Source organism: Eleginops maclovinus, chromosome 12 (assembly GCF_036324505.1).
Source record: "Eleginops maclovinus isolate JMC-PN-2008 ecotype Puerto Natales chromosome 12, JC_Emac_rtc_rv5, whole genome shotgun sequence".
Lineage (NCBI taxonomy): Eukaryota > Metazoa > Chordata > Actinopteri > Perciformes > Eleginopidae > Eleginops > Eleginops maclovinus.
In genome coordinates, this window is record NC_086360.1 from 15,780,454 (window position 1) to 15,804,472 (window position 24,019).

The window sequence follows — 24,019 nt, forward strand, 5'->3', positions numbered from 1 at the left end:
GCATCTCCAGTGACTATTCATGTTTATTGCCATCTCAATAGACTCTTGGGGCAAAGATGAGTGCAGTGCTCACAGGAAATATCCGTGTCATGACACTTGACTGGCCCATAAAAAGCCCTATAACTGAGCCACAGTGCCCTCTAGGCTGAATAATCAATAAAGTGCATTGATTAATGTGATTTAGCAAGCAGAATTGATTCAAGTTAAATAACTACAGAGAAAACAAACCTGTTGCATAAGCATACATATGTCCAGCCAGGGGCCAGTGGATCATTCAGAATGAGTCATGCACATCACAATATGGAAAGCTGTAAACACAGTGTATCTGTATACGTTGTGGTAACAACTGCTCCATTCCAGACAATGTCAGGGTCAGTTATCTGGCATCAAAGTTCACCAAAGCAGACTTTCTTCCACTCTGCCACTCCTACATGGTGGCAATATAAGGTTACATGTCTCATAGGGAAGTCTGGTGCAACACAGGTATTAGTGGTCCGTTGAATAGGGGACCACATAACCACACCCAAACTACAGCTGCAGCTGGCAGTCGAGGGAGCATCTCCAGAGAGTTGTAATCTGGGTTGGGCTGTATTCTAGAAGAAAATACATTTGAAACATGTATTTCTCTCTTTAAAATGTCTTTGATAATTACTTGTTTCAAAATGTAAAACAATCGTAAAATGGATTATCAAGTGCTGTTTAATTTATTTCATTATCCTCAAATTCAGATGTGATATTTTAGTGCCATACGGCCACATTTGTCTGGATAAAATGACCTCATCAGTGCCAACAGTGTAGCCTGTAACTGCTATGCAGCTCCCAAGTGGGACTCTATATGTGTTTGCATGTGTGTCCTGTATCCAGCGAAACTCCCCTCCCCCCAAGGCTTTCAATTATGTCTTAGTCACTGACCTAGCAGACTGTGTTACTCTGAAGCTCATCCATGTAGGATGAGAAATGAAAGGCAATTCAAGCAAATTAGGTAAAATGCTGACCGGGTGTCATCTTTGAAGATAAAAATAGAGAAACAGTTTTGAGTCATTCAGCCACAGAGTCTACAGGGAAAGGGGAACAAAAATGTGTATATTATAAATTGGCACAGGAAAGGAAAACCCCAGCTATGCCTGCAGGAGATGTTTGTCCCAGGACTAACCCGCTACTCAATGAATGACTTTCATCATGCCAGAGTCAAGACATGTTTGAATGGAGTGATCACATTTATTTGAGGTAGGTTATCTGAGATCTTATGAAATTGTTTCCATATGCTTATATGTGTGCAGTTTCCAGCCTTGTTTTCATTCATCACTGTAGAGCAAAACACTTGATAACCACGAGACAAACAGGCCGATGCTGACAATCCCTTTCTTTTCTTTGCAGAATTACTAAAATGCTGATAAAATGTTGTGGTTAATTTGCTGTGAATTCTTATTTTCGCTAGGAGATAAATCTGAATGTTTTTGTTGACTCAATGTCCTCCTAGGGCAGGGGTGTCCAAACTACAGCCCGGGGGCCAAATGCGGCCCGCAGGCCATTTTGAATCGGCCCTCGACAAACTCTAAAAGTATAATGGAATATGGCCCACAATTTAAACTTTTGATGTCTTATATTGTACTTACTTAAATATATATGTTCAAATATATTAATGAGCCCAATATTTAAATAAATTCAGTCATTTAAAATGTAACACATTTTCTAACAAATCTTAGTTGATAAAAAAAAGCCCAATCACTTATTTCTATAACAAGCTTGAAACTTAACCTTCATATTTACTCTTAATATCAGCAATCTGAGGCTTCTGTTTTGAGGAATGAGCTGCCAACAAAATAAATGAAACCCTAAAGAGAGATGGGATGTAGGCTTTTTTTTCCTTAAACCATTTGAAAGTATCGCTCATTATTCACCTATATTTGATTTGTTTTGCTAACTTATAACTTAACTTATGAGGCAATATTCACCTCTATAAGTGGCCCAGCTCTCCGTATATTTTTCTGTATGTGGCCCTCGGTGAAAAAAGTTTGGACACCCCTGCTCTAGGGTCTCCAACACGATGTACCAGTACGTGATTTCCGGTGAATTGTCTTAGGTCATAATGTTAACGTTGCACAAGTGATCAATAACTATTAGGTGAATTGCCCTGAAGTTTTGGAGGCACATACATTTTCTTGAGATGAATCCCCTTATACACACGCAATGAAACATTACAGTGAAACCCAAACAATTGTAAAAGTTAGTATGTGTTTTTATTCACCGTAAATACAGTATGCACGCCAAGCTCGAATGAACATCGCCTCAAATTCAAAGTACTTTATACATCACATACCAACATTTGCATATCCAATTCCTTTAATTGCCTCACTGATGTAGCTGTAAACATTTTATCCTCTTGAGCAATAGATATATTAATATACATTTACATATTTATCTACACTCGATATCTCTACAAAGCATAGAAAAAATAAATTCCATTGCATTTGTTACATTATTTTTTATTACATTATGTATATTAGGTGATGATAGCGCAAGGGGTTTACAGGTAATGTGTGGCGTTTGGCTGCAGTCTCTCACATCTCTAGACGATCTTAAGGCAGTAGCTGTCTGAAAAGAGCGAAGCCTATGCCCCCTCTTCACATGCTGTGGGACACAGAGCATCCACTGCAGCATGATGTAGCAAAAAGGAGACGCAATGCAATAACTGCTGAGGTACCATAAGGGGAAAATCCATTCAATCTTTCCTCCTTTTTTAAAAGCAGTAAGTAGTTATGGGTTGGGGGTCAATGATCTCTTCCCTCTGTCTGGAAATACTCTATTGATCAGACATGAGGGGACAAAGTCAACTTCTGGTAAATCGACCAGGCAGCTAATGTCCGATTAGATCATTCGACTTCAAAGATGGGAGGACATTTACAGGGTAAGTGTTCCAGTTCCTGATTGTTTATTAAGACTTAGGAACACTGCAATTAGTGCATTTATTTTTTAACAACAACAACAGCAAAGCTAAGCTCAATCTAAGCATGTTGTACAAGAAAAAAAAGCAAGAAGAGAGCATTGATTGAGCAGTGACTGAGGACAACGCTGTGAGAGGCACATTTTAAGAGTTTTGCAGTTTGTTCTTTGCCTTGGCCTACATCATGTACACAAAGGACAGAATCCAGCCAGAGGAGGTGGTACACATGGTGAAAGTCACTTGAAAAGATGCATGGGAGACATGGTTGTTCTCTATCAGTGCACTTTGTCCAAAGAACACACAGATGTAGCACACTTCATCACTAAGTCACAAAAAAAGACTGATACAAGAATATTATAGGATGAAGCTCATCTTATTATTCTTGTATTTATGTGTGTCTGAGGCTACATTTAGCAGCAGCAATGAAAGTCATAGCTGAACTTTCTCAAAGATGAAATAGATACAAATACTTTTTTATGGTAACAAACAAAATGGATTACAGAATTTAGCAAGAGACTCACTGTGGCAAAGCCTTTCTTTAGGCAAATCCTTTACAAGCAATAAAAGATGCAACAACAAAACCAAAATGAGGCTACATAACACTGGGGGTTAGGCTGGGATATGGGAAGGAGATTCTAGCCACCAACAGTTTACTTTCAATAATAGATGGATCAAATGATTTATTTATTCACCTCTCCTTCCATTTCTCTTTCCTCTGTCTGCCTGCTCTACTATGCAAGTCTAAGAAAGGGGGGCAACTAGGGTGGGAAAGGAGAACAGTCCAAGAACAGCTTGATTTTAGATGGTGTAAGGAAAACCACAGAGGCAATATCGTATTTTTAAATCCAGTGTCTACACACAGCACTCCTGCAGGTGCAGACAGGCTGCTGCATTTCTGACCTGCTGGGATATTGTTTAGTCACCCATCATCTCAGGGAGCAGGTGTTTGCTTTGACAGCAGACTTATAATTAGAGGGTGGGGCTTCAGCAGGGGGCTGGCAGAACCTGTGAAACTGGAAAAATGTCCCTTAAAAGGGAATCAGAGCCTCAATGTGATAAGAAGGCAAGAGGAACAGTTCAATTCAGTGCCCCTATGTCACTATTTTGAGATGATATTCAGGATTTAAAACAATAATTTCCAATTTGTGAGTCAGCAAGAAGGCTGGAAGGTCATTCATTTGAGCTGCTGTGGCGTTTTAGTACCCAAAGGGATGTGATGATTTGATAACAGTTTTTTAGAACTGACTCGGTGGCACATTGTGCTCATGTGCCTGGTTCTTTGTTTTTGCCCGGCATCCTTTCTTTTCTGAAAATAACAAATCAATTCCCAGCACTGTTCAAAAGAATACATTTCCCCAGTTATCATGCAACTGTCTCTTCTTTTTCTATTGATTTCAGGCTGGCTGGTGCCTTGCAGCAAGACTGGAAGCTGGTGATGGAAGGTAACTCTGATCAGTTCAGGGTTCAGGAGTCAGTGGGGTACTGACTTGCAGCAAGAGGGGGTTATATTTATATATTTCATGGCCTCATTTTCGGTTATCCTCTGGACACAAGTGAACAATACATTATATGTTCTGTGATCTGCAGTGATAAGGCCTGGAACTAAACTATTTTTATTCGATTTTTTTCTTCTATCAAAGAGTTGCCCCTGGGCGTGGTCACTGGCTCTTAGCTGGCTCTTCTATAAAAGTAACCCCAGTAGCTCTATTATCTTTAAATCTCTGGTGATTACAGAAAACAGCCTGAAGTTGTGAACCTGGAGCTGAAGTGAGAGTTTACCTACCAAGCTGGTATCTCCTATGGGAGAGGAGACTTTGAAGTGATCCAAAAGCAACATGAGGATGGAGATGTTAGAGGGGCAGAGAGGCAAAGAATTCTGTAAAGGGAGCGCCTTTGGGTGTTTGTTCTTTGTTTAAGGATTTAGTCAGTTTCCCCCAACCCCCCACACCCAAAAAGAAAATGACCACTGTGCCCATACCGGCTAACAAACAAAAAAAAAAAAAGGAACTAAGTTGTGGTATTTTCTTTAAAAACAGGGGCATTATTCAACAAAAGCAAGTACTTATTTAGGCAATTCACATTAATTACAACAGCCAACTCAGAAGCGTTCAGGTACTGACAACCCCAGTTACTCCAAAACCATTCTAAAAGACACACATAACGTCTATGTGATAGTGCTTCAGTTCCTCCTTCAGTAGGAAGGTTTAATGCAGCTTACAGAGTTGACTATGATGAAGAGCAGAAGGCTTCAAAAGCTGCAGTATCTAAAAAGTTAGCAAAATGGAGGCGTCTGGAATTTCTTTGAGTCTCCAGTGACTCAAAATGTATCTTCTGGCACATCATTTTATTCCCACTAAACAAAAAGCTAATTGATATTTATTACGATCTAATAATAAAAAGGCAGCAAAAAGTCTGGCGTATATTCCTTCACAGAAAAAGTCATTTTAGATGGACTAAAATGATCTCCCCAAAGTAACTACTGTGTGTCTGCGCTCTGATTCTAATTCCTGACACGAGGTGGTCTCACAGATGAGTTTCCAAACGTCTTCCAGACACACAGCAAAAGTCCAGTTGCCTTTGACTGACTATGGTGAGATGTTCCTGATTACTGAACCTGTTCAGAGACAGTGCTGTGGAGCATCCTGCTGTCAGTGCTGTCTGCCACAGCTGCCAGAGCTCTCCCTCCATGTCTGCTGCAGCTGCTGCACGTGCTGAAAGGCTCTCTGGGTGATGTTAAGAGCGGGGTGGACCTTCCTCAAACTGGGCTCTCCAATCAGAGACAAACCACACAGCCCTAAGTAGGCATGGAGAGGATCTGGTGAAAAGAGAAGAAGGGGAAGAAATGGGGAGCATAGTGAAAATAGAGAAACTGGGTCAGAGAGGGTAACATGCATCGCAGCAGAAGCACCTGCATGTGACAGGTATGCAGACTTGTCAGAGTCAAGAAGACGATAGTATGTCACTTTGTTGTCCATCACTGAATCAATAAAACAATAACCTTATTCACCATTATAAAAGCCATTATGTAGAAGCATTGTTTCTGTTGTACTGCTCCTTTCAAACTATATAAATAATGCATAAAGTCTGGCCCCATGGCCCTTTACCTCCCCTGGGAGCAGAATAAAAGCTGCACAGGCCAGTAAATGGATAGTAATTGAATTATAATTAAGTGTCAGATGATTGGACACCGACATCAGAATCAATCAAAGCACCATTAGCTGCATCCATCAGGATCCACATAGGCCAGAGTCAAGGTTATACAGAAGGAAAACACTGTCAATGTTGTACATTTAGATTTTATAAATCACAAATTATGATTTAGGTCAATTATATAATGACATGAAATAATCCAAAGTATTGTTTTGGTTACTGTTAGTATGGAACAAGTAAATTGGATAAATACAATTAACTGAATATTAAAAAGACAACAAAATGATCATTGTATAAAGAACTACATCAAAATTCTGATTTACAATTTATTAATAATAATAATAATAAAATATACAGCATTTCAATCATAGCAGCATTAATACAAAAAAGACGGTAAAACTCATAATACATGAATGTTGTCATGGCGGTCGAACTCATGTGCTCAGCTGTGCAGCACTCAATTCAGTTGGAAATGTTAAGCGCTCTGTTGCTACATATTACCTATTCCTCCCAACATGATCAATGATGATGACCTGAAGTTCTTCTTCAAGAGCATCCGCAGATATGTTCAAACCAAATGTTGTGTTATTTGGCCAAGATCTGCTTGACATATAATCAGCACTTTCTTTAGGTGCTATTGTTTCCTTTCTATCTTCACAGACCAGATCCTATAAATCAGTAGCTGTGAACAACGACTGCAATGTGCAATGCTATTTTTACCCATGGTGCAAAAGAGTCCCTTTTATTTCCTAAAACTCTCTTTTGTTCCGTGATATTTACGAGGCTTTGTGAATACAGTGTCTGTTTTGCCTCATTGTTTCTTTCACCCTATCTTCCCTGCCCAGTTCCTGTAATGTGAGGAGCTTGCTCTCCTATTTCCTCCAGCTACCTATGAACAATCGCCTCATCAATAACACATTGCAAGTAAGAACACACACACCAAGGAAATGTGCACCATTGAAGTTTAGAATTACAAGAGCTTTTCAATTGATCTCAAGAAAAACTGTCAACCGCAACTCCACTCTGACCTCTTTGCACCTGTGGAGGGCAGGGTACATGCTACAAGGCCAAACGAGATGAAAGAGAAGTAATCGAAACGGCATGGTTCCTTAACACCAGATCATTGAAACTACAGAAAAAAAAACAGCAACTACAGTCCATTTGTTTTTCCACCACATAGACATTGAACATGCCATTTAAACGCACCACTCCTTCTGTGGCCTTCACAGCAGTATCAAAAGCTACATGGGATTTTAGTCACAAAAAAAAGCCTTCATGAACAACTACTATCTTATTATTTGTACTTCAAACGCTATTATTACTTCCTGTAATAGCCACTACTGAGAGTTAAATAATAACTTACCTGGGTGGCTGTCTGGCCACTTGGCAAATCCTCCCACCAACCGATCCTGTGTGGACAGGATGAAGCTCCTGTTCTTGTCAAAATTTGTATACTGGAACACATCTAAGAGCTGAGACAGGAGAGAGGGTTGGCGGGGGGAGTGTTAGAGAAAAGGAAGGGAAAGAAAGAAGTTTCACTATGAGTTTGGGAGCGAACATAAACACTTCGGTGTTAACGATATATGACTCTTGCCATGAGAAAATGTATCAATGATGTTGTGAGACTAATAATGTTTCATGGTTATTTATGGATGTGTTCTACGGTCTGCATTTGTCCAAAATTGTATCACTGGAATCTCCATTTGTATGGAGACATCAAGCAACAGTGTCTGCCATATTTTAATTTTGACACAAATGTTTTGTTTGCATTGGTCCCTGCAGCACAGTTTTGACCCAGAAATTCAGTTTCCTGCTTGTGTTTGCTTTTGTATGTGGTTTTATCCCAGGTTTACTCATAGATAGTATGCATGTATGTACCTCTGGCATAGTTATGACCCAAATGCTGTGAGTTTGTTCACAGGTTTTTTTGAGGGTTGTCTGTATGTGGGTGTGGGGGATTAACCCAGTCGTTTCGGCAGCGTAAGAATATACCAGTGCCATTTGAAACATGCCCAATGTTATTTTGTTTACGCTGTACGTTACAAATGTAGGCAGAAGTGCAGAAACATGTAAAATACTTAAATGCACTAAACATGCTAATGCATGCAGGAGTGTACTGCACCAGGATGTACCTCTAGCGTAGCTCCCACCCAGAAGGAGTAGCATGTGTCTACAGGTTTGTTCGGGCGCCCGTGGAAGCCGCTCTGCTGCCTCATGATACACCAGCGGCGGATCCTGTCCAGCTCCCGCTGACTCAGCGCCTCCTCCAGCCGCCCCATCAGACACAGAGAGGCTATGGCGCAGTACGTCCAGCCACCTGGACACATGCAGTAAATACAGAAAATTCATTAGACAACTTAATCCAATTAATTGAGACTGATTTATGAGTATTAACATTGAAAAGCAGTTCCATAGCTTCACCTTGACACAATTGGATGACAGACAACTATATGATTACAGAGCTTTGCAGGAAAAACCGAGGGCGTGTCTGCTTGTCGGCTTTTTGACAGCCAAATATTTGATAACATGTAGCTACTTTAATTTTCCACCTTTCCATGGAGGTTATCACAACGTGTAGCCACCAGGGCTGTACTGAATAAATCAAAGCTTACTTTAAAATATTGAGTTTAAAACTCTTAATTTAAAATACTAGGACAGCTCTTTTTTAAAAGACTACCCTTTAACTCAAAATATCACTTTTTTTGGTCCTATTATTTGAAGCATTATCCATAATGTAATTTTGATTTAAACCTTTGAGTAAAATAAAAATGTTTTGTGCAGAGACTGACTGCACAGTGTGTGTTGAATAATGACAGGCTGTTAACAGTACAGCCACAAGCAGGGGCTATCCATCACTTTCTAAAACCCAACTGTCAACTGCTTTAACTCATCCCGTAACACCATCCCCGGCTGTTTATCTGTGTTTGTGCTCGTGTGCATGGAGAGAAACAAAGAAAAAGGTGGGGGTGAAGTGTGTGGGTCAGGCGTGTAAATCTGCAGACGTGTTACACTGGTCTTTAATCAAACATGTCTAGATCCCGATCTGCTGGAGGCAACGGAAGATCAGGAGACGAACATAAATCTGAATCCAACGACTTTGCAGGATTCCACAACAAATTACTCTAACAGCAGGTTTGGTGCAAATGTTCTCACCTGAACTGTTTTCCCTCACGGGCCACAATATCATGGAAAACAACAATTTAGTGAAAAAAGCACTGTTCAGAAAACAGGAGTATATAGCCTAAAGATGAAAAAATAGACGGAGCAGCGTGATAAAAGCCAACCACAAACACATCCATGAATACATAAGGAGAAGTACATTTATTACCCTGGCAGAGTTTCTGTAATTCCACGTTTCACATATTAAACTACAGAGTGGCTTAAACACCATCGTCTACAAAACCAACATCAGGGCACATTTAAAGCAGTGTGGGAGGTCTTGGTGGTAACAAACACAGACTTCAAGGGATGATGGGTAATGGGCATAAACTGCACACCTCCACTGGTGTGTAATCAGTCCTCAGACTGAGTTTGCAGAAGAGATCTGAATCTTACTGAAGACTTAAGTTGCAGGAAAGGAAATTACCAAAATGCACTGGGATTTTTATTTCCCTATACTTCCTTTATTTATTCCGTCACAGGAAAGGCTACCTTTACTATGTCAAAAATATGACTTTAGATAAACTCCAAACCATTGCTTTGAAATGTGTGCAGGATCAAGGTTTTTGTGAGAAAAATAATGTTTAATTTGAGTAAGGGGATGGGGATTAATGAGACAATGTATCTACAGAGAAGGATTGTAATGGCTAATCCTTTAAACCAGTTACTCCCATAAACCCATTTCACGCCCTCTACCACAAAACTGCCAAGGCCCACACAATGTTTTAACCTGATGTGACCTGGATGATGTTCATAATCTGACAGTTACATTTGTACTCTTCTTTTGGACAAACCTGATGTGAAACAGCATTTGGGCTCACATTTTTGCTATAATTAGAAACAAAGTATAAGCCATTACAAGATGATCAATCTCACCATGTGACTCTCGCCCAGCTCCTTGGCCAAACCCATTATCGTATGACTGAAGAGGAAGAAGAACCAGTTATTACAAGCCATACATCATCTGTCCTGAAAGGTTTATGTGGGAGTGCAAAGGCATCAGTGTCAGAAGAGGCTGATCAGCAAACTGTTTATTTACTTGTAAATCAATTCAATGTATTCACAGATTCACTTTTGTTCAATTTGTTTTGGCATATGAGGATCCAAATCAAAAGATAAAAATGATTTGCATTTGTGGAAGTGGTTTTACATTTGTTTGTTTTTTATTCATACTAAACCCCTTTAACACCATACAAATACAATTGTGACGCATCATTTATTTAAACTTCATTGTACAGTGGGGCAAAAAAGTATTTAGTCAGCCACCAATTGCGCAAGTTCTCCCATTTAAAAAGATGAGAGAGGCCTGTAATTTTTATCATAGGTATACTTCAACTATGAGAGACAGAATGAGAAAAAAAAATCCAGGAAATCACATTGTAGGATTTTTAATGAATTTATTTTCAAATGATTGTGGAAAATAAGTATTTGGTCAATAACAAAAGTTCATCTCAATACTTTGTTATATACCCTTTGTTGGCAATGACAGAGGTCAAACGTTTTCTGTAAGTCTTCACAAGGTTTTCACACACTGTTGCTGGTGTTTTGGCCCATTCCTCCATGCAGATCTCCTCTAAAGCAGTGATGTTTTGGGGCTGTCGCTGGGCAACACAGACTTTCAACTCCCTCCAAAGATTTTCTATGGGGTTGAGATCTGGAGACTTGCTAGGCCACTCCAGGACCTTGAAATGCTTCTTACGAAGCCACTCCTTCGTTGCCCTGGCGGTGTGTTTGGGATCATGGTCATGCTGAAAGACCCAGCCACGCTTCATCTTCAGTGCCCTTGCTGATGGAAGGAGGTTTTCACTCCAAATCTCACGATACATGGCCCCATTCATTCTTTCCTTTACACTGATCAGTCGTCCTGGTCCCTTTGCAGAAAAACAGCCCCAAAGCATGATGTTTCCACCCCCATGCTTCACAGTAGGTATGGTGTTCTTTGGATGCAACTCTGCATTCTTTCTCCTCCAAACACGACGAGTTGAGTTTTTACCAAAAAGTTCTATTTTGGTTTCATCTGACCATATGACATTCTCACAATCCTCTTCTGGATCATCCAAATGCCCTCTAGCAAACTTCAGACGGGCCTGGACATGTACTGGCTTAAGCAGGGGGACACGTCTGGAACTGCAGGATTTAAGTCCCTGGCGGCGTAGTGTGTTACTGATGGTAGCCTCTGTTACTTTGGTCCCAGCTCTCTGCAGGTCATTCACTAGGTCCCCCCGTGTGGTTCTGGGATTTTTGCTCACCGTTCTTGTGATCGTTTTGACCCCACGGGGTGAGATCTTGCGTGGAGCCCCAGATCGAGGGAGATTAGCAGTGGTCTTGTATGTCTTCCATTTTCTAATAATTGCTCCCACAGTTGATTTCTTCACACCAAGCTGCTTACCTATTGCAGATTCAGTTTTCCCAGCCTGGTGCAGGTCTACAATTTTGTCTCTGGTCTCCTTTGACAGCTCTTTGGTCTTGGCCATAGTGGAGTTTGGAGTATGACTGTTTGATGTTGAGGACAGGTGTCTTTTATACTGATAACAAGTTCAAAAAGGTGCCATTAATACAGGTAACGAGTGGAGGACAGAGGAGCCTCTTAAAGAAGAAGTTACAGGTCTGTGAGAGCCAGAAATCTTGCTTGTTTGTAGGTGACCAAATACTTATTTTACCGAGGAATTTACCAATTAATTCATTAAAAATCCTACAATGTGATTTTCTGGATTGTTTCCCCCATTCTGTCTCTCATAGTTGAAGTGTACCTATGATAAAAATTACAGGCCTCTCTCATCTTTTTAAATGGGAGAACTTGCACAATTGGTGGCTGACTAAATACTTATTTGCCCCACTGTAAATGTTACCATAAACTAATTTAAACATGTCTTTCTAGCTGTTCAGAATGAGTCTTTAGGCTTCCCATTAGTTCATACTGGTCATGTCACAACTGGATGCATCCTTGTGTGGCATGAGAACTTGCTGTAATGTTTTTACCTTTCCCTAGTCAAGCATCAAGCATTTACTCAAGCACCAGCAGTTCTAAATAGAACCAAACCCATATTGGATTTGTGGGGGCCAAAACTAATTTTGGACACTGAAAATTTGATTGAAAAAATTATCATGCCATGTCATAAGTGATAGATTTGTTTTGGGACTACACATGGGTATATAGTTATTTCTGTTCTCAGAGAAAAAATCCAGAGCAATTCTATGAAAAACAATAGCAGGTTGTGGACATAACCAGTGGTTCTACACAAATACACAATGCACCCAACAACAGAGGACCGTCAGTTGGGAAAACTAACGAGGTAGAATCCTCGTCTGTGTGTCTGGTCATAACAATGAGGTAGTAAATAGACACCTGGCGCCATCCAAACATAAATGTGGCTGGTGAAAATGTTTACTGTTCCAGTGATTTTAACCAGATATCGTCTCGTTTTTGTAGGCTTACAGTCACTAACAACTAACTTTTATTGCTAAAGACATTTTGGAATCCACCGAGAAGCATGTGGCCAGAAGATAAATATACCTTTCAGATATGAAGCAGTTCTGTTAACTAATTAACTGAGCTTCCCTCCATCTGTGTGTGTGTGTGTGTGTGAGAAATAAAGAGTCAAACACACCCTTTGCACAATAGAGAAGCCATGTAATGAAAACCTCTTATGTTAAATGCCTTCAACTTATAATCAGCCTCTCTGCTCAGGGGACTTGAGTTGTGCAAGAGACTACGATGGCAGGCATGAAGTCAACACCTCATACAGATGCTTCTGTGTCAAACCCATGTCTGATTGAAAAACAAACAACGAGGCTAATGTAATGCTTAACCCCCCCACGTTTAATATAAATGAAAGATTTCTATGCAGAGTGCCACCTACTAAAAAAGGTGGGTGGCATATTCTTCCCATTCAAGTGTAGAGGCAGTGCTTTGACAGGTGCAGCTAACACTTCACGTTCTCACCACAGTTTAATGCAGATGTTTGTTTTTTTAAACTACTCACCAAACTCCCTGTGATGTACTCAATGGCCTTCTGCATGTCCATGCCTGACCAGTCATCCAGCATGTAACAGATACTGGCTGCACAGTAGATGAACCGTATATCATTTTCACTTCCTTCTGGAACAGCGTAGAAACTGGAAGCAAGAGGACACAAACACAGCAAGCAGCAAAAACAGGAGAGTTACACAAACAGCCAAAAGAAGGACAAATGTTTATGTTCAGAATGTATCGCATATAAGTCTTATCATAAAAAAAAGCAGCTGTATTGATAAGGGGTTAACTCAGATGTATGTCAAAAGCTAATGTGGTCTGCCAAACCCTGTGTGTGTGTGTGTGTGTGTGTGTGTGTGTGTGTGTGTGTGTGTGTGTGTGTGTGTGTGTGTGTGTGTGTGTGTGTGTGTGTGTGTGTGTGTGTGTGTGTGTGTGTGTGTGTGTGTGTGTGTGTTGAATGCTGCATTAACAACCCCCAGCCGAACATCTTACTCATTCTGCCCTTCAGGCTTTTAGTGTTCTCAGGTATATTTGACTCAGAGAGTGTCAGCATAAATCAGAGCACTAGTGCAAATTTGTGTTTGTGTGTGGCTGACCTGCCGTCCTCCAGCTGCAGCGCTCTGAGACCAGCCAGACAGGCCTGTTTGTTAACCCGGCTCAGGTCGTCTCCCAGTATTAGCAGCGAGCACAGTCCAGTGTAGGTCATTGCTACATGGCCACTGTCATAGGGATGTAGAACACCTGGACCCTGACGAGAATTTAAAAAATATGATAGACATTTTTCATTTATAGAAGACAATAGTAGTTATAAAGCAAACATCTGATGAAAAAGATTTTAAAAACACTGACCAGACGAGACTGATCAAGTGTTTAGCTTTATACCGACTAAAATAGAGCCTTTTTGGGGAAATGAATCTGGTTGCCAATGCTCTTACGTCCACAACTATGTGTCAATGGGAAAGGGAAGTAAAGCCAAATGTGACAAACACATCTATAACAATGACACGTAACATTACAGCTGATGAAATAATATGGCCCGAACCTCTAATGTGAGAGAAGGGATTGGCAAAATAAAAAAAAACTGGACAAGTTTGGATCAGCTCTAAAAAAACAGAGAGGAGTAAGGCAGTACCTTAGTGCTGTAAGGAATTCCAATATGGGACGATCCTCGAAACCCACAATGACTAAGGTTAGCTTCTGGAAGAGAATAACAGGAGAGGAGAAGGTAGATATATGAAACATTAAGTTGTTGTAAAGATCAAGAAAAACAGAGACAATAAGGCTATAAAAAGGTGTACTGCTGCTCTCTATTGGCCATGATGGAAACTTCAGAATCGGCAGCACACAATTAACAATATGTCATCATACTGCAGAGTACACAAAACGCTAGGCAGTTTTAACAAAGGACATCCAACCACTAAATGTTTCATGATCATATTCTGAATGAAATGGGATATAACACATTGATAACGTTACATATTAGGTAGTGCGATGCATACTTATTGATGAATTATTTCCCTTTCAAATATGTATTTAGTCAAGCCAGAAAGGATATGTATTATTCATGTATTTTTAGCACGCTAGTGTTGTTTTTGCTCACCAAATTTTGGTTTGAAATAGTATCAACATCAGGAATATAGGACATCTCAAGTCCCTTCCAAACAGCATATTTACATTTAATGACAGAAGGCCAGCCAGACATCAAACATGTGGCGCTAACAAAATAGAGACCAATCAAGCACGGGTATCCCGATATGATTTCTGCTCTATTGAATAATTAAATAGTGGGCATCTAAACAGATGGCTCAGAGTTGCTGTTCGAGACAGAACAAACAAACTTTCCCTAATGAACAGAGGTATAGAGGTGAGGGAAGGAGGACACAGGAAGGCTCAGTTTAAAAACAAAAGTCACAAAATATTTCACTGAATTCAAAGAGTTTGACAACTCCTCTCCCCATATATCAAGATTGAAGATTCAAAGGATTCAGTAATTATTTACAGTGTAACTCAACAGTGTTGACTCTCTTAACACTCACAAACCATTATCCAACCCTCTGAAAAGGTGCAGTCAGCTATTACAATACACTTTTTAACAAATTCCCAAAATATCTCATCACGGTCTGTTTGCTGAAAAAAAATATGGTGTTCAAAATACACATCTCTGACCAAGCCAAAAAACACTATTCCAGATAATCAGAAACACAGGGCTCCTACACCAGATAGAGGGACAGTAATTAATTCAACATTAGCCTGTGGCACCTTTTCTAAGCTAAGCTCTGTACCACCAGTATTAATCCTAAGACAATACTGGATGTTCCTGTCTATTGTAAAAAACACACATTTTTAGGGACCAAGAAGCCCCTTTGTGAAACCCTAGATGTGAGGGGATTACGCTTCATTCTACTGCCAATGGTGGACCAAGGTGCTTTGACAACAAATGTTTGAGCTTATTCATAGTCATCTGAACTTATTCATAGTCAGTTGTTGAAAAAGCGATACGATATGAGACTTACGGTCCTCAGTGGGTAGAACCTGTAATGAGTAGATCCACTCAATCATGGTGTTCCTTTTAATCACATCCAGGGCGTCGAGAACATCCAGACCAGACAGGGCAAAAAATAAGATTGTTAACCTGAAAAGAAGGCAGATAGCAACCTTGTTCATTTCCACACTCACATGTATGCAACCCATTTGTGACTGTTGTTGTGAACATTTGAAGGTATACAGTTAGATACTTGACCAAAATATTGAATACTTTAATCAAAACAAATGTTATGAATCATACTAAATGATGTAACAATATTTCTTTGCATAATTTTAAGGAGGCGTAAAAAAATGTTATCAGTGTTTTAATTCTTGTTTTATTGTGAAGCATGTTTATGTTTGCACCATAAACATCAGGACAAATTACTTGTATGTGTAAACCTACTTGGCAATAAACCTGCTTCTCATTCTGAGTCCGATTCGGAAATATAATCTTTGGACATAACTGTATGGGGTGTCAGTCTCATAAAACTCAAAAGCACACAGAAGGATTAACACTTGTATATCATGATCTGCAAAAGCATTCACACTTGTATGTCAGGATCCACACACATGTTTTTCAATTCCCACACAAATGTGTTCCGTTTCATATACATGTACATAAAATCCAAATACAGAAAAAAGTTTTACGTATGTATTTTTGATCCACAGGTATTTGTTTTCCGTTTAAAACCGCTGAACCTGCATACACAAACCGCTTTCTGTGCATGGATCGCTGTGCATTCGTGTGTGGGTTTTTTGAGTCTCCCAGACGGTCACCCGATTCGCAATTGTAATGTTTTCTATCTATAGCCTATCAGATGTCTCCTCCATTCTAAGCCAATCACATGAGCGCGCCCCCAAGATGGTATGATTTCTTGCGGTCATGGCGTAGCGCTTCATATACGCATTTTGCGCTGTCCGGAGCTGACAGGTCAACTTCAACATGGCGTCTAGCACAAGTGTCAGTGATAAGTATCTCTGCATGAATGATTAAATATGTTTTAGGTATGAATTCTTGACACGTTAGTGATGTGTTGCTGTTAGCATGGAAGTAATATGGGTGGCATGTAATGATAGCGTTTGCTGGCAAGTTAGCTATATAATGCTAATAGACTACCTAGGATTATTACCTTAAATAGCTAATATTAGCCATAAATGTCTTTAACTTCTTTCACTCTCTTGTTTTCTTTTTTAGGGACAGCTAAGCAAGAATTAATCCAAAGTTTCCTGCTCAAATTATTATTCAAAAATATATATTCCATTGTGTTTAATGATGGAGTGGAATTGAACATTTAGAGCTGATGTTAAATAGGATTAACCGGTTAAGGTCCTAGGTAGTCTATTAGCATTATATAGCTAACTTGCCACCTATATTACTTTATCCAGCTACAGTAACACATCACTAACGTCACAATAATTCATACCGTAAACATATTTAATCATTCATGCAGAGACACCTATCACATTTGTGTTAGAGGCCATGTTGAAGTTGACCTGTCAGCTCCTGACAGCGCAAAATGCGTATATGAAGCGCTACGTCATGAACGCAATTAATAATATCCTCGTGGGGGCGCACTTATGTGACTGGCTTAGAATGGAGACATCTGATTGGCTATAGTTAGAAAACATTACAAGTACGAATCGGGTGACCGTCAGGGGAGTCTCAACAAACCCACACAAATGCACAGCGATCAATGCACAGAAAGCGGTTTGTGTATGCAGGTTCAGCGGTTTTAAACGGAAAACAAATGTGTGGATCGAAAATACACATGTCAAACATGTTGCTGTATTTGCATTTCATTTACATGTATATGAAACGGAACACATTTGTGTGTGAATTGAAAAACGTGTGTGGATCCTGAAATACAAGCGTGAATCCTCCTGTGTGCATTTGTGTATTATGAGACTGATCTGACCCTGTGTTTAAATTGATGGATATAAGGATTCAAAAATTCAAGCAATAAAGGGATTGCATAGACAAACATGCACCACATTCGATGACTGTGTAATAAAAACACAATTTAAAAGAATACCTTTAAACAAAACAAATATATATATTGGCTGACTTAGTTTAGCTCTAACTGGAGAGATACATCAAATATGTTAATTTCGGACATTTCTCTCGCTAAGTTAACAATTTAAAAAAATTACAAAGTAAGCAGTCCAATTAGCTTTAAGTTCAGTTTCAAATAAGCCTTATTCATATAATGTTATAGCATATTACCGCTTTTTAATATGTTTAACAGGGCGTGGTGCCCAGCTGCACCGTTAGTTTCAGTGTAACCAACGTTACTGCCAATCTGTCATAACTTCAACGCAACTGCTGTTAGCAAGCCAAGCTAAGTAGTACTAGCCTCCATTCAAAACGGATGAACCACAGTTAGCCCGCTAAGCTAAGTAGCACTAGCCTCCATTCAAAAAGGGGGAACCATAGTTAGCCGCTAAGCTAAGTAGCACTAGCCTCCATTCAAAACGTTGGAACCACAGTTAGCTTGAATGCTAGACTGAAGTTCTTCAGCACAGCATATGAACTACAGAAACCATTTTCATTCCAGTAAATGTACCTGGTAGTTTCCAGCGAGGCGTATCTCTCTGGCAACACCTGAAGTGTTCTTTGGAAGAATCGTACATGTCTATCTCTTAAAAAGTCTATTTGCTCAAATTCTTCAAACTGGCTCTCTTCTTCCGCCATCTTTGCATCCGCACCTATGAGGAATCTTTTCCGGTACGTTTGTTTTTCAAAATAAAAGCTCACACTGCAGCGCAATGTACAAAATATATATACATTGTTTTATATTATATTTTATTTACACATATATACAGTCTATGGTAGAACAAGGCAAATAACGTTTTTTAATAATAAATATAAACTTTATTTTCAGAACACTTATCAAAACAATGTACAAAGAGCTTTACAGAGAGAAAAATACATGAAATAACAAAGTCATTTTTAAAATACACAAAGGACAAGATGAAAAACAAGAAACAAGAAAAACAGGCAGCCCAAATTAAATCAGGATGTGATTTCAATAAAAGTATGTCTTTATTAGAGACTTAAAAGAAGACACTGAATCAGACAGCCTTAAAAGAATTCCTAAAACAAACAGATAACCAATGTGGTTATAGGTGTGATCATATCATAAGTAGTAAACAGTAGATTGAAAGGCACATTCTGGTGTTGAGGTCTCATTGCAAAACATTGAATTTAGTCTAATTTTATAAAAAGCAGAATTCCAAATGTGATTCAGGACTGTTCAGTTGACCATTGATGCTCATCACAGGCCTTGTCTCCAAGTGGGAACAGCTCTGCAACAAATTGACAGCAAATGTCAGTGATTCTGCATCAAATCACCTTTAGTCTTGGAAAGTACTGTTGAACAGAAACCTGTCCTAGTGGTTGTTGCAATCAGACCTGTGAAACATCTGTGGGACAGGCCCTCCGCCTGAAGGTCCAATGTGTTTCAATCGTTCTTCCCATCCCTTAGTGGGACGGGTAAGCCTGGAGGAGTCTCTGCTGATGTGTCCATCCACCTGGATGAAGCAAAACATCAACCTTTACATAAACCCACAACCCTGCTGGTTTGATATATTAAGGATTTTCAAGTTTGTGGTTATAATGTTTTTCTTTTTGGAAATCATTTGAGAGACTAATTAACATGAATTGTACAACCCTTACCTTTTCTTTCAACATAGCAGTGATTCTCCTCTGTCTTTCCTCTTCCTCTTTTTCCCTCCGCTGTTTCTCCTGAAGCTTTGCCTCCACTTTGAGAAGATCCTGCAGAGAAGGGCAGAGACATGTTTTTTATTCAACACATTAAAGTAGCCTCACATCCCTTAAGTACATTACAAACCTCAAATAACAAAACTGTGCTCTGGTCAGAAAGCCTGTCAGTATCTCTATGATTTCTAGACCTAGTTAGTACCCTCTCATTAAAGCGTTGGATTCCTTTGGCAGCCTCCCTTCTTCTCTCATCCATCTCTCTCTGTTCCTTCTCTCTCCTCCTCCTCCACTGCTCTTCCTTCGCCTCTTTCTTCAGTCGCAGCTGCTCCTCAATAGTCAGCTTTACTTCCAGCTGCCGACGACGCTCTTCCTGAAAGCGTAAATACTGCGGTAAAATTGCTATACCTTCATACGTCTCAGGGAACCAACCGTGCACCTATTAACATCAATTTATGCATGTGTATTTATTAGTACAGAAGCACTATCTGTTATATAACAAATAAGCACACATTACTTATGCCACACATGCAAGATCACCTTTGCCTTTTTCATCTTTTGTATCTCCTCAGCCACCCTCTGCTCTTCTTCCTGTTCCTCGATCCTTTGCTTTTCTTCCCTCCACTTCTCTAGTTGCAACGCTGCCTCCCTCTTCTCCTCTTCATTCCTTAAACAGAAGAGGACAGACACTGAAACAGCGAAAACAATAAAGTGACAATAACAGAGACTAGGAAGTCCATAAAATAAAGCCGGCCAATTTCACCTCAATTTAAGGTGACACTAAGGGTGCTCATCAGTTGATGATTTGCTGACTAGCCATGGAGTCAATGTATGCTTGTCCTTCTTGTTTTTATTTTTATACTGCTATACTTCCAACTCACCTGTGTTTCTTAGAATAGATCTTGGCCTCTCTCTCCCTCCTTCCTGCCTCCTCTGCCAACTCACTCTGTATTATGCTCTGGCGTTTTTGATGTTTGCTGGCTTTCCACAGCTGAATGGCCTGGGTGTAGTATAAAGACATGTCACACAAATGGAAACCAGAAATAACGTCTGCTTTTGTTTTGAAGTTATACATATTTTGTCCCTACCTCTCTTTTACTGTCCTGTAGGTAGATCAGTTCCTGATGCCAGTCCTCGTGTTGCTCTATCTCCTCCAATGTTTTACCAGGCAGGTACAGTTTGGCCTCTTTCCTGTAGACTTGTTGCCCGCTGTGCTTTGTCCAGACCTGGAAATCGAACAGGTTAGACTCCTTCAGAAAACTGTCTTGCAGTGACTGATATTTGGCTTTGCATATGTGACGTTGCACATTTTTGTTTATGGAGTTGAGTGACTGTGTGCAATGATCTGTGAGTAGAAATTGGCAGAAGATACAAGAATTGCATTTACATGGCAAGTTGTCAAGACCGGATTAAATTAACGTCTCACTTTAAGGAAGGCTTGGTGGTCATATTTGTCCCAGCCACCACAAGGGCCTCCTGTCTTCAGCAGGAAAACCTCGAGTGCTATGACCTCTTCTGGGAGATCTCTGTCTAGGGGTTTAGTCTTAAGGAAAAAACAATGTTATCAATGAAATGCTGCAGAATTCTAGATGGATTTTTAAAAGATGGAAAAAAACTTCTAACAAACCTTAATACATTCGTTTCTCACACATTCTTATTATTAAGAAATCAAAAGCAGTAAAATCTTTTGATATTTATTCATTACACTAATGGAAGATTTAACGCAAGGACACAAACTTTCTTCATACATACAGAGAGGAGGGATATGAGAAGAGTAACAGACCTTAACAGTGGGAGCTGTGTGCAGTTTAAGGTCTGATTTGACAACAAGGCTCAGATTTTCAATTTTCTTCTCATAAGCAGTGATCTCCTGTCTGCATGTCCTCTCGTCTTTCAAAAGTTCCTCAAAGCTAAGAGAATCAGAGAAACAAAAAAGACCAATATTAGTTCTGTTTTCATCCGTGCACAAGTATTCATTCCCAAAGTTAAGCCAACACTGATCAGTAGCTGTCACTTTCTTGCCTACTTGGGTGTTTAAAACCTTATCCATTTTAATAGCTTTAACTTCTTTTGTTTTTTTAAGAACCGAGTGCGTCTGTTTTATTTATATTTTTAACTTGATTATATTAAAGATGTATTGTATTGCATTATCTTAAATGATGTGTGAATTCTAACAGTTACAATATCATTTTTTTCTAATTACCATGAACGCTGTTCCTCCTTTACGTTGTTAATTGAGATTTCCACTTCTGTCATTATTTCCTTCAGTCTTTCAATCACTGAAAGTAGATAAGCAGAAACATTATTAGCAATCTGATTTTGATGGTATATGACTATGACATGAAATTACCATGCTTTCATTGAGCAGTACACTACTTTACAATACCAGCTGTTATATGTGATATTGTCAAGTAGCACAATGGCACAAATGTTTGAATAAGTGATGACTAAATGTTTGACTGAACGTTTCACAAGATGGCTGAATGAGCACTTAAGAATCGCTGCTAGGACAACACTTACACTCACAAGTCGGCTTCACATCTATTAGCTGTCTCTGAAATTTCCTCACACCGTTATAAATCTTCCCTAGCTGCTTTTGAAGACGGATTTCTAAAGGAAAAAAATGCAAAGATTATGATTGGCAGTTTGTTCTGTCAAAGCAGTAAAATGTTGAATGTGCATGTTTCCTTTAACATGGTTTTAAAATCAGACTTGACACCATGACACATAAAAAACATCTGTGGGAAATATTAGGATAGTGTCGTGAAAAAAGACCCACTCTCAGCATTTCTTTCTTCCTCCAGCAATTTCTCATACTCTTCTAGTTCTCCAGGCACATCAATCCAGCCATTCTTTCTGCACTGGACACTCAGTGTCCTCTCTTTCTCTAACTTTTCAATCCTGAAAAGAAAGAGGACAAGTAAAATGGGTTTATAACATTATTGACCAGTGAGGATGCACTGATAATGCAGTTTAAACTGTTCACAAGTTTAAGGATTGATTTGTTGTGATTGAATGGTTTAGTGATTGGTTATATAACTACAATAATATTGAACATCAACGTTTAAAATGGGTTTGCTTGTTTTATTTTCAGTGGTGACTTAGCAACACCAAATCAGTTCTTGCTATTGTTGAGTCTGAATGAGAACATTATTTTACTCATAATACAAAATATGTGAGTGAAACACAGGGTTAGACAAAAAATAACAACAACAACAACGCAACAATTCTTTTACGATGCTGCAGTTTGTGGTTAAGTTGGATTTTATTGTATTACTGTATCTCTATATTGAAAGTTAAGTGTTTAAAGATGTATAACTAGGGAAATAACTCTACGTAGCTTTACTTTACTTACTCCCTCCTATTTTTCTCGGCTTCCCTGAGAAACTGTGAAACATTCTGCCTTACGAGCCTGTGATCCACACTGCTGACAGGAGGTGATGAGCAGAGCTGCTGGACTGTGCTGGAGTCTCCCTCTGCCTGCTCAAATTCATTTAGGAAAAAATAAAACACAACAGCAGATTATAGTGTGAAATTTAACAGCAGGTAAACTTCTTATCCATTTTAGATAAAGCTTCCTTAAAATTGTGTTCCATAAGGGAGTAATAAGCCCTTGACAACCTGGAACTGCAGGACAAATCAGTTTAGTTCCTTTTTGTTATTCACAAACAGTTTTAATATACGTTTAATTATAAGACATAGTCTAATGATATATGTGCAAAAGGGACACCCTAATAAATCATCAGAACAGGGAGCCCAGTCACAAGCAAATATACTTTTTAATGTATATTAGTATGCATAGAGATTACACACAACACACGGTATCTGTTTTCGGATAGCAGTTTGTATACTGTCTTAAATAGTTTCACTAATTGATAATAACAGTAGGCTAATGACACAACCCTACACTTAGCAAGCAGCCTCCTTCTCCTGTAATACGTATATTCGTTAATCTCCTCCTATAATCTATTTATAAAACGATTGAGATACTTAAAAGGTTGTCGACTACCTAACTTATACAGTTAGAAAAAAATCAGTAAATAGACATTTTGATAGCTTCTTACCGAGCAATGTTTATCAGCGCATTGTGTGGTTGCTAGGGTAGCCATGTTTGAGCGGCTCGACACAAAACACAACTTTATTTAAACGACTAGCGCAATTTATCACTGCTCCTTGTAGTTAGTGGTTCATACCAGCAGATGACGCTGCTTATTGGTAAACAGTTGTGTGTAAACATGAAAGACTGGATTAAACAGCGACTTATTTTTATTAGTAGTGTTATTTCTAGGGTGATCGGGCCACAAGATGGGAGAAAAACCTAACAAGAAGACTGCAACCATGACAACAGTCTAAGGCCTAAATTAAGCAAACAATTAGATTTTCCATAAGATCATCTGAAAAATATTGAAAATAAGGCAACTTACAAAATCTCCTAAAAATATAATTTGGACAAAATTGAAAAGCATTGATAGACCTCAGCTAGCTTTATGCCCAAAAATGTTGATGTATAAATATTCACAGATAAAGCAACATTTAAAATGATAACCTA

General features: G+C 39.2%; 2 protein-coding genes across 2 annotated transcripts; both read right to left on the reverse strand.

The window, feature by feature from the left end:
• Window positions 1–2,218: 2,218 nt before the first annotated feature.
• pggt1b (protein geranylgeranyltransferase type I, beta subunit) lies at window positions 2,219–18,470 on the reverse strand. Its single transcript, XM_063897898.1, has 9 exons — window positions 18,317–18,470; window positions 15,740–15,858; window positions 14,359–14,423; window positions 13,823–13,974; window positions 13,237–13,369; window positions 10,130–10,175; window positions 8,227–8,411; window positions 7,458–7,566; window positions 2,219–5,759 (listed from the first exon to the last, which is right to left on the reverse strand). Exons 1-9 carry the CDS (start codon window positions 18,442–18,444, stop codon window positions 5,593–5,595), a joined length of 1,104 nt encoding a protein of 367 aa, XP_063753968.1. The 5' UTR covers window positions 18,445–18,470; the 3' UTR covers window positions 2,219–5,592.
• A 260-nt stretch (window positions 18,471–18,730) lies between these two features.
• LOC134874030 (coiled-coil domain-containing protein 112) lies at window positions 18,731–23,579 on the reverse strand. Its single transcript, XM_063898005.1, has 14 exons — window positions 23,535–23,579; window positions 22,826–22,953; window positions 22,250–22,371; window positions 21,991–22,080; window positions 21,674–21,749; window positions 21,254–21,380; window positions 20,897–21,013; window positions 20,559–20,696; window positions 20,352–20,470; window positions 20,011–20,137; window positions 19,676–19,843; window positions 19,429–19,527; window positions 19,165–19,283; window positions 18,731–19,058 (listed from the first exon to the last, which is right to left on the reverse strand). Exons 1-14 carry the CDS (start codon window positions 23,577–23,579, stop codon window positions 19,028–19,030), a joined length of 1,506 nt encoding a protein of 501 aa, XP_063754075.1. The 3' UTR covers window positions 18,731–19,027.
• Window positions 23,580–24,019: the final 440 nt, after the last annotated feature.

Excerpts from the sequence above, each read along its gene's own strand:
- pggt1b (XM_063897898.1), bottom strand. The coding sequence starts at position 18,444 with ATGGCGGAAGAAGAGAGCCAGTTTGAAGAATTTGAGCAAATAGACTTT. Across the intron at positions 13,370-13,822 it reads CTGCAGCTGGAGGACGGCAG|TTTCTACGCTGTTCCAGAAG; the intron begins GTCAGCCACACA and ends TCTTGCTTCCAG. Across the intron at positions 5,760-7,457 it reads GTGGCCAGACAGCCACCCAG|ATCCTCTCCATGCCTACTTA; the intron begins GTAAGTTATTAT and ends TCTTTTCACCAG.
- LOC134874030 (XM_063898005.1), bottom strand. The coding sequence starts at position 23,579 with ATGGCTACCCTAGCAACCACACAATGCGCTGATAAACATTGCTCG. Across the intron at positions 20,471-20,558 it reads TACAGGACAGTAAAAGAGAG|GCCATTCAGCTGTGGAAAGC; the intron begins GTAGGGACAAAA and ends TACTACACCCAG. Across the intron at positions 19,844-20,010 it reads AAAAGATGAAAAAGGCAAAG|GAAGAGCGTCGTCGGCAGCT; the intron begins GTGATCTTGCAT and ends TTACGCTTTCAG.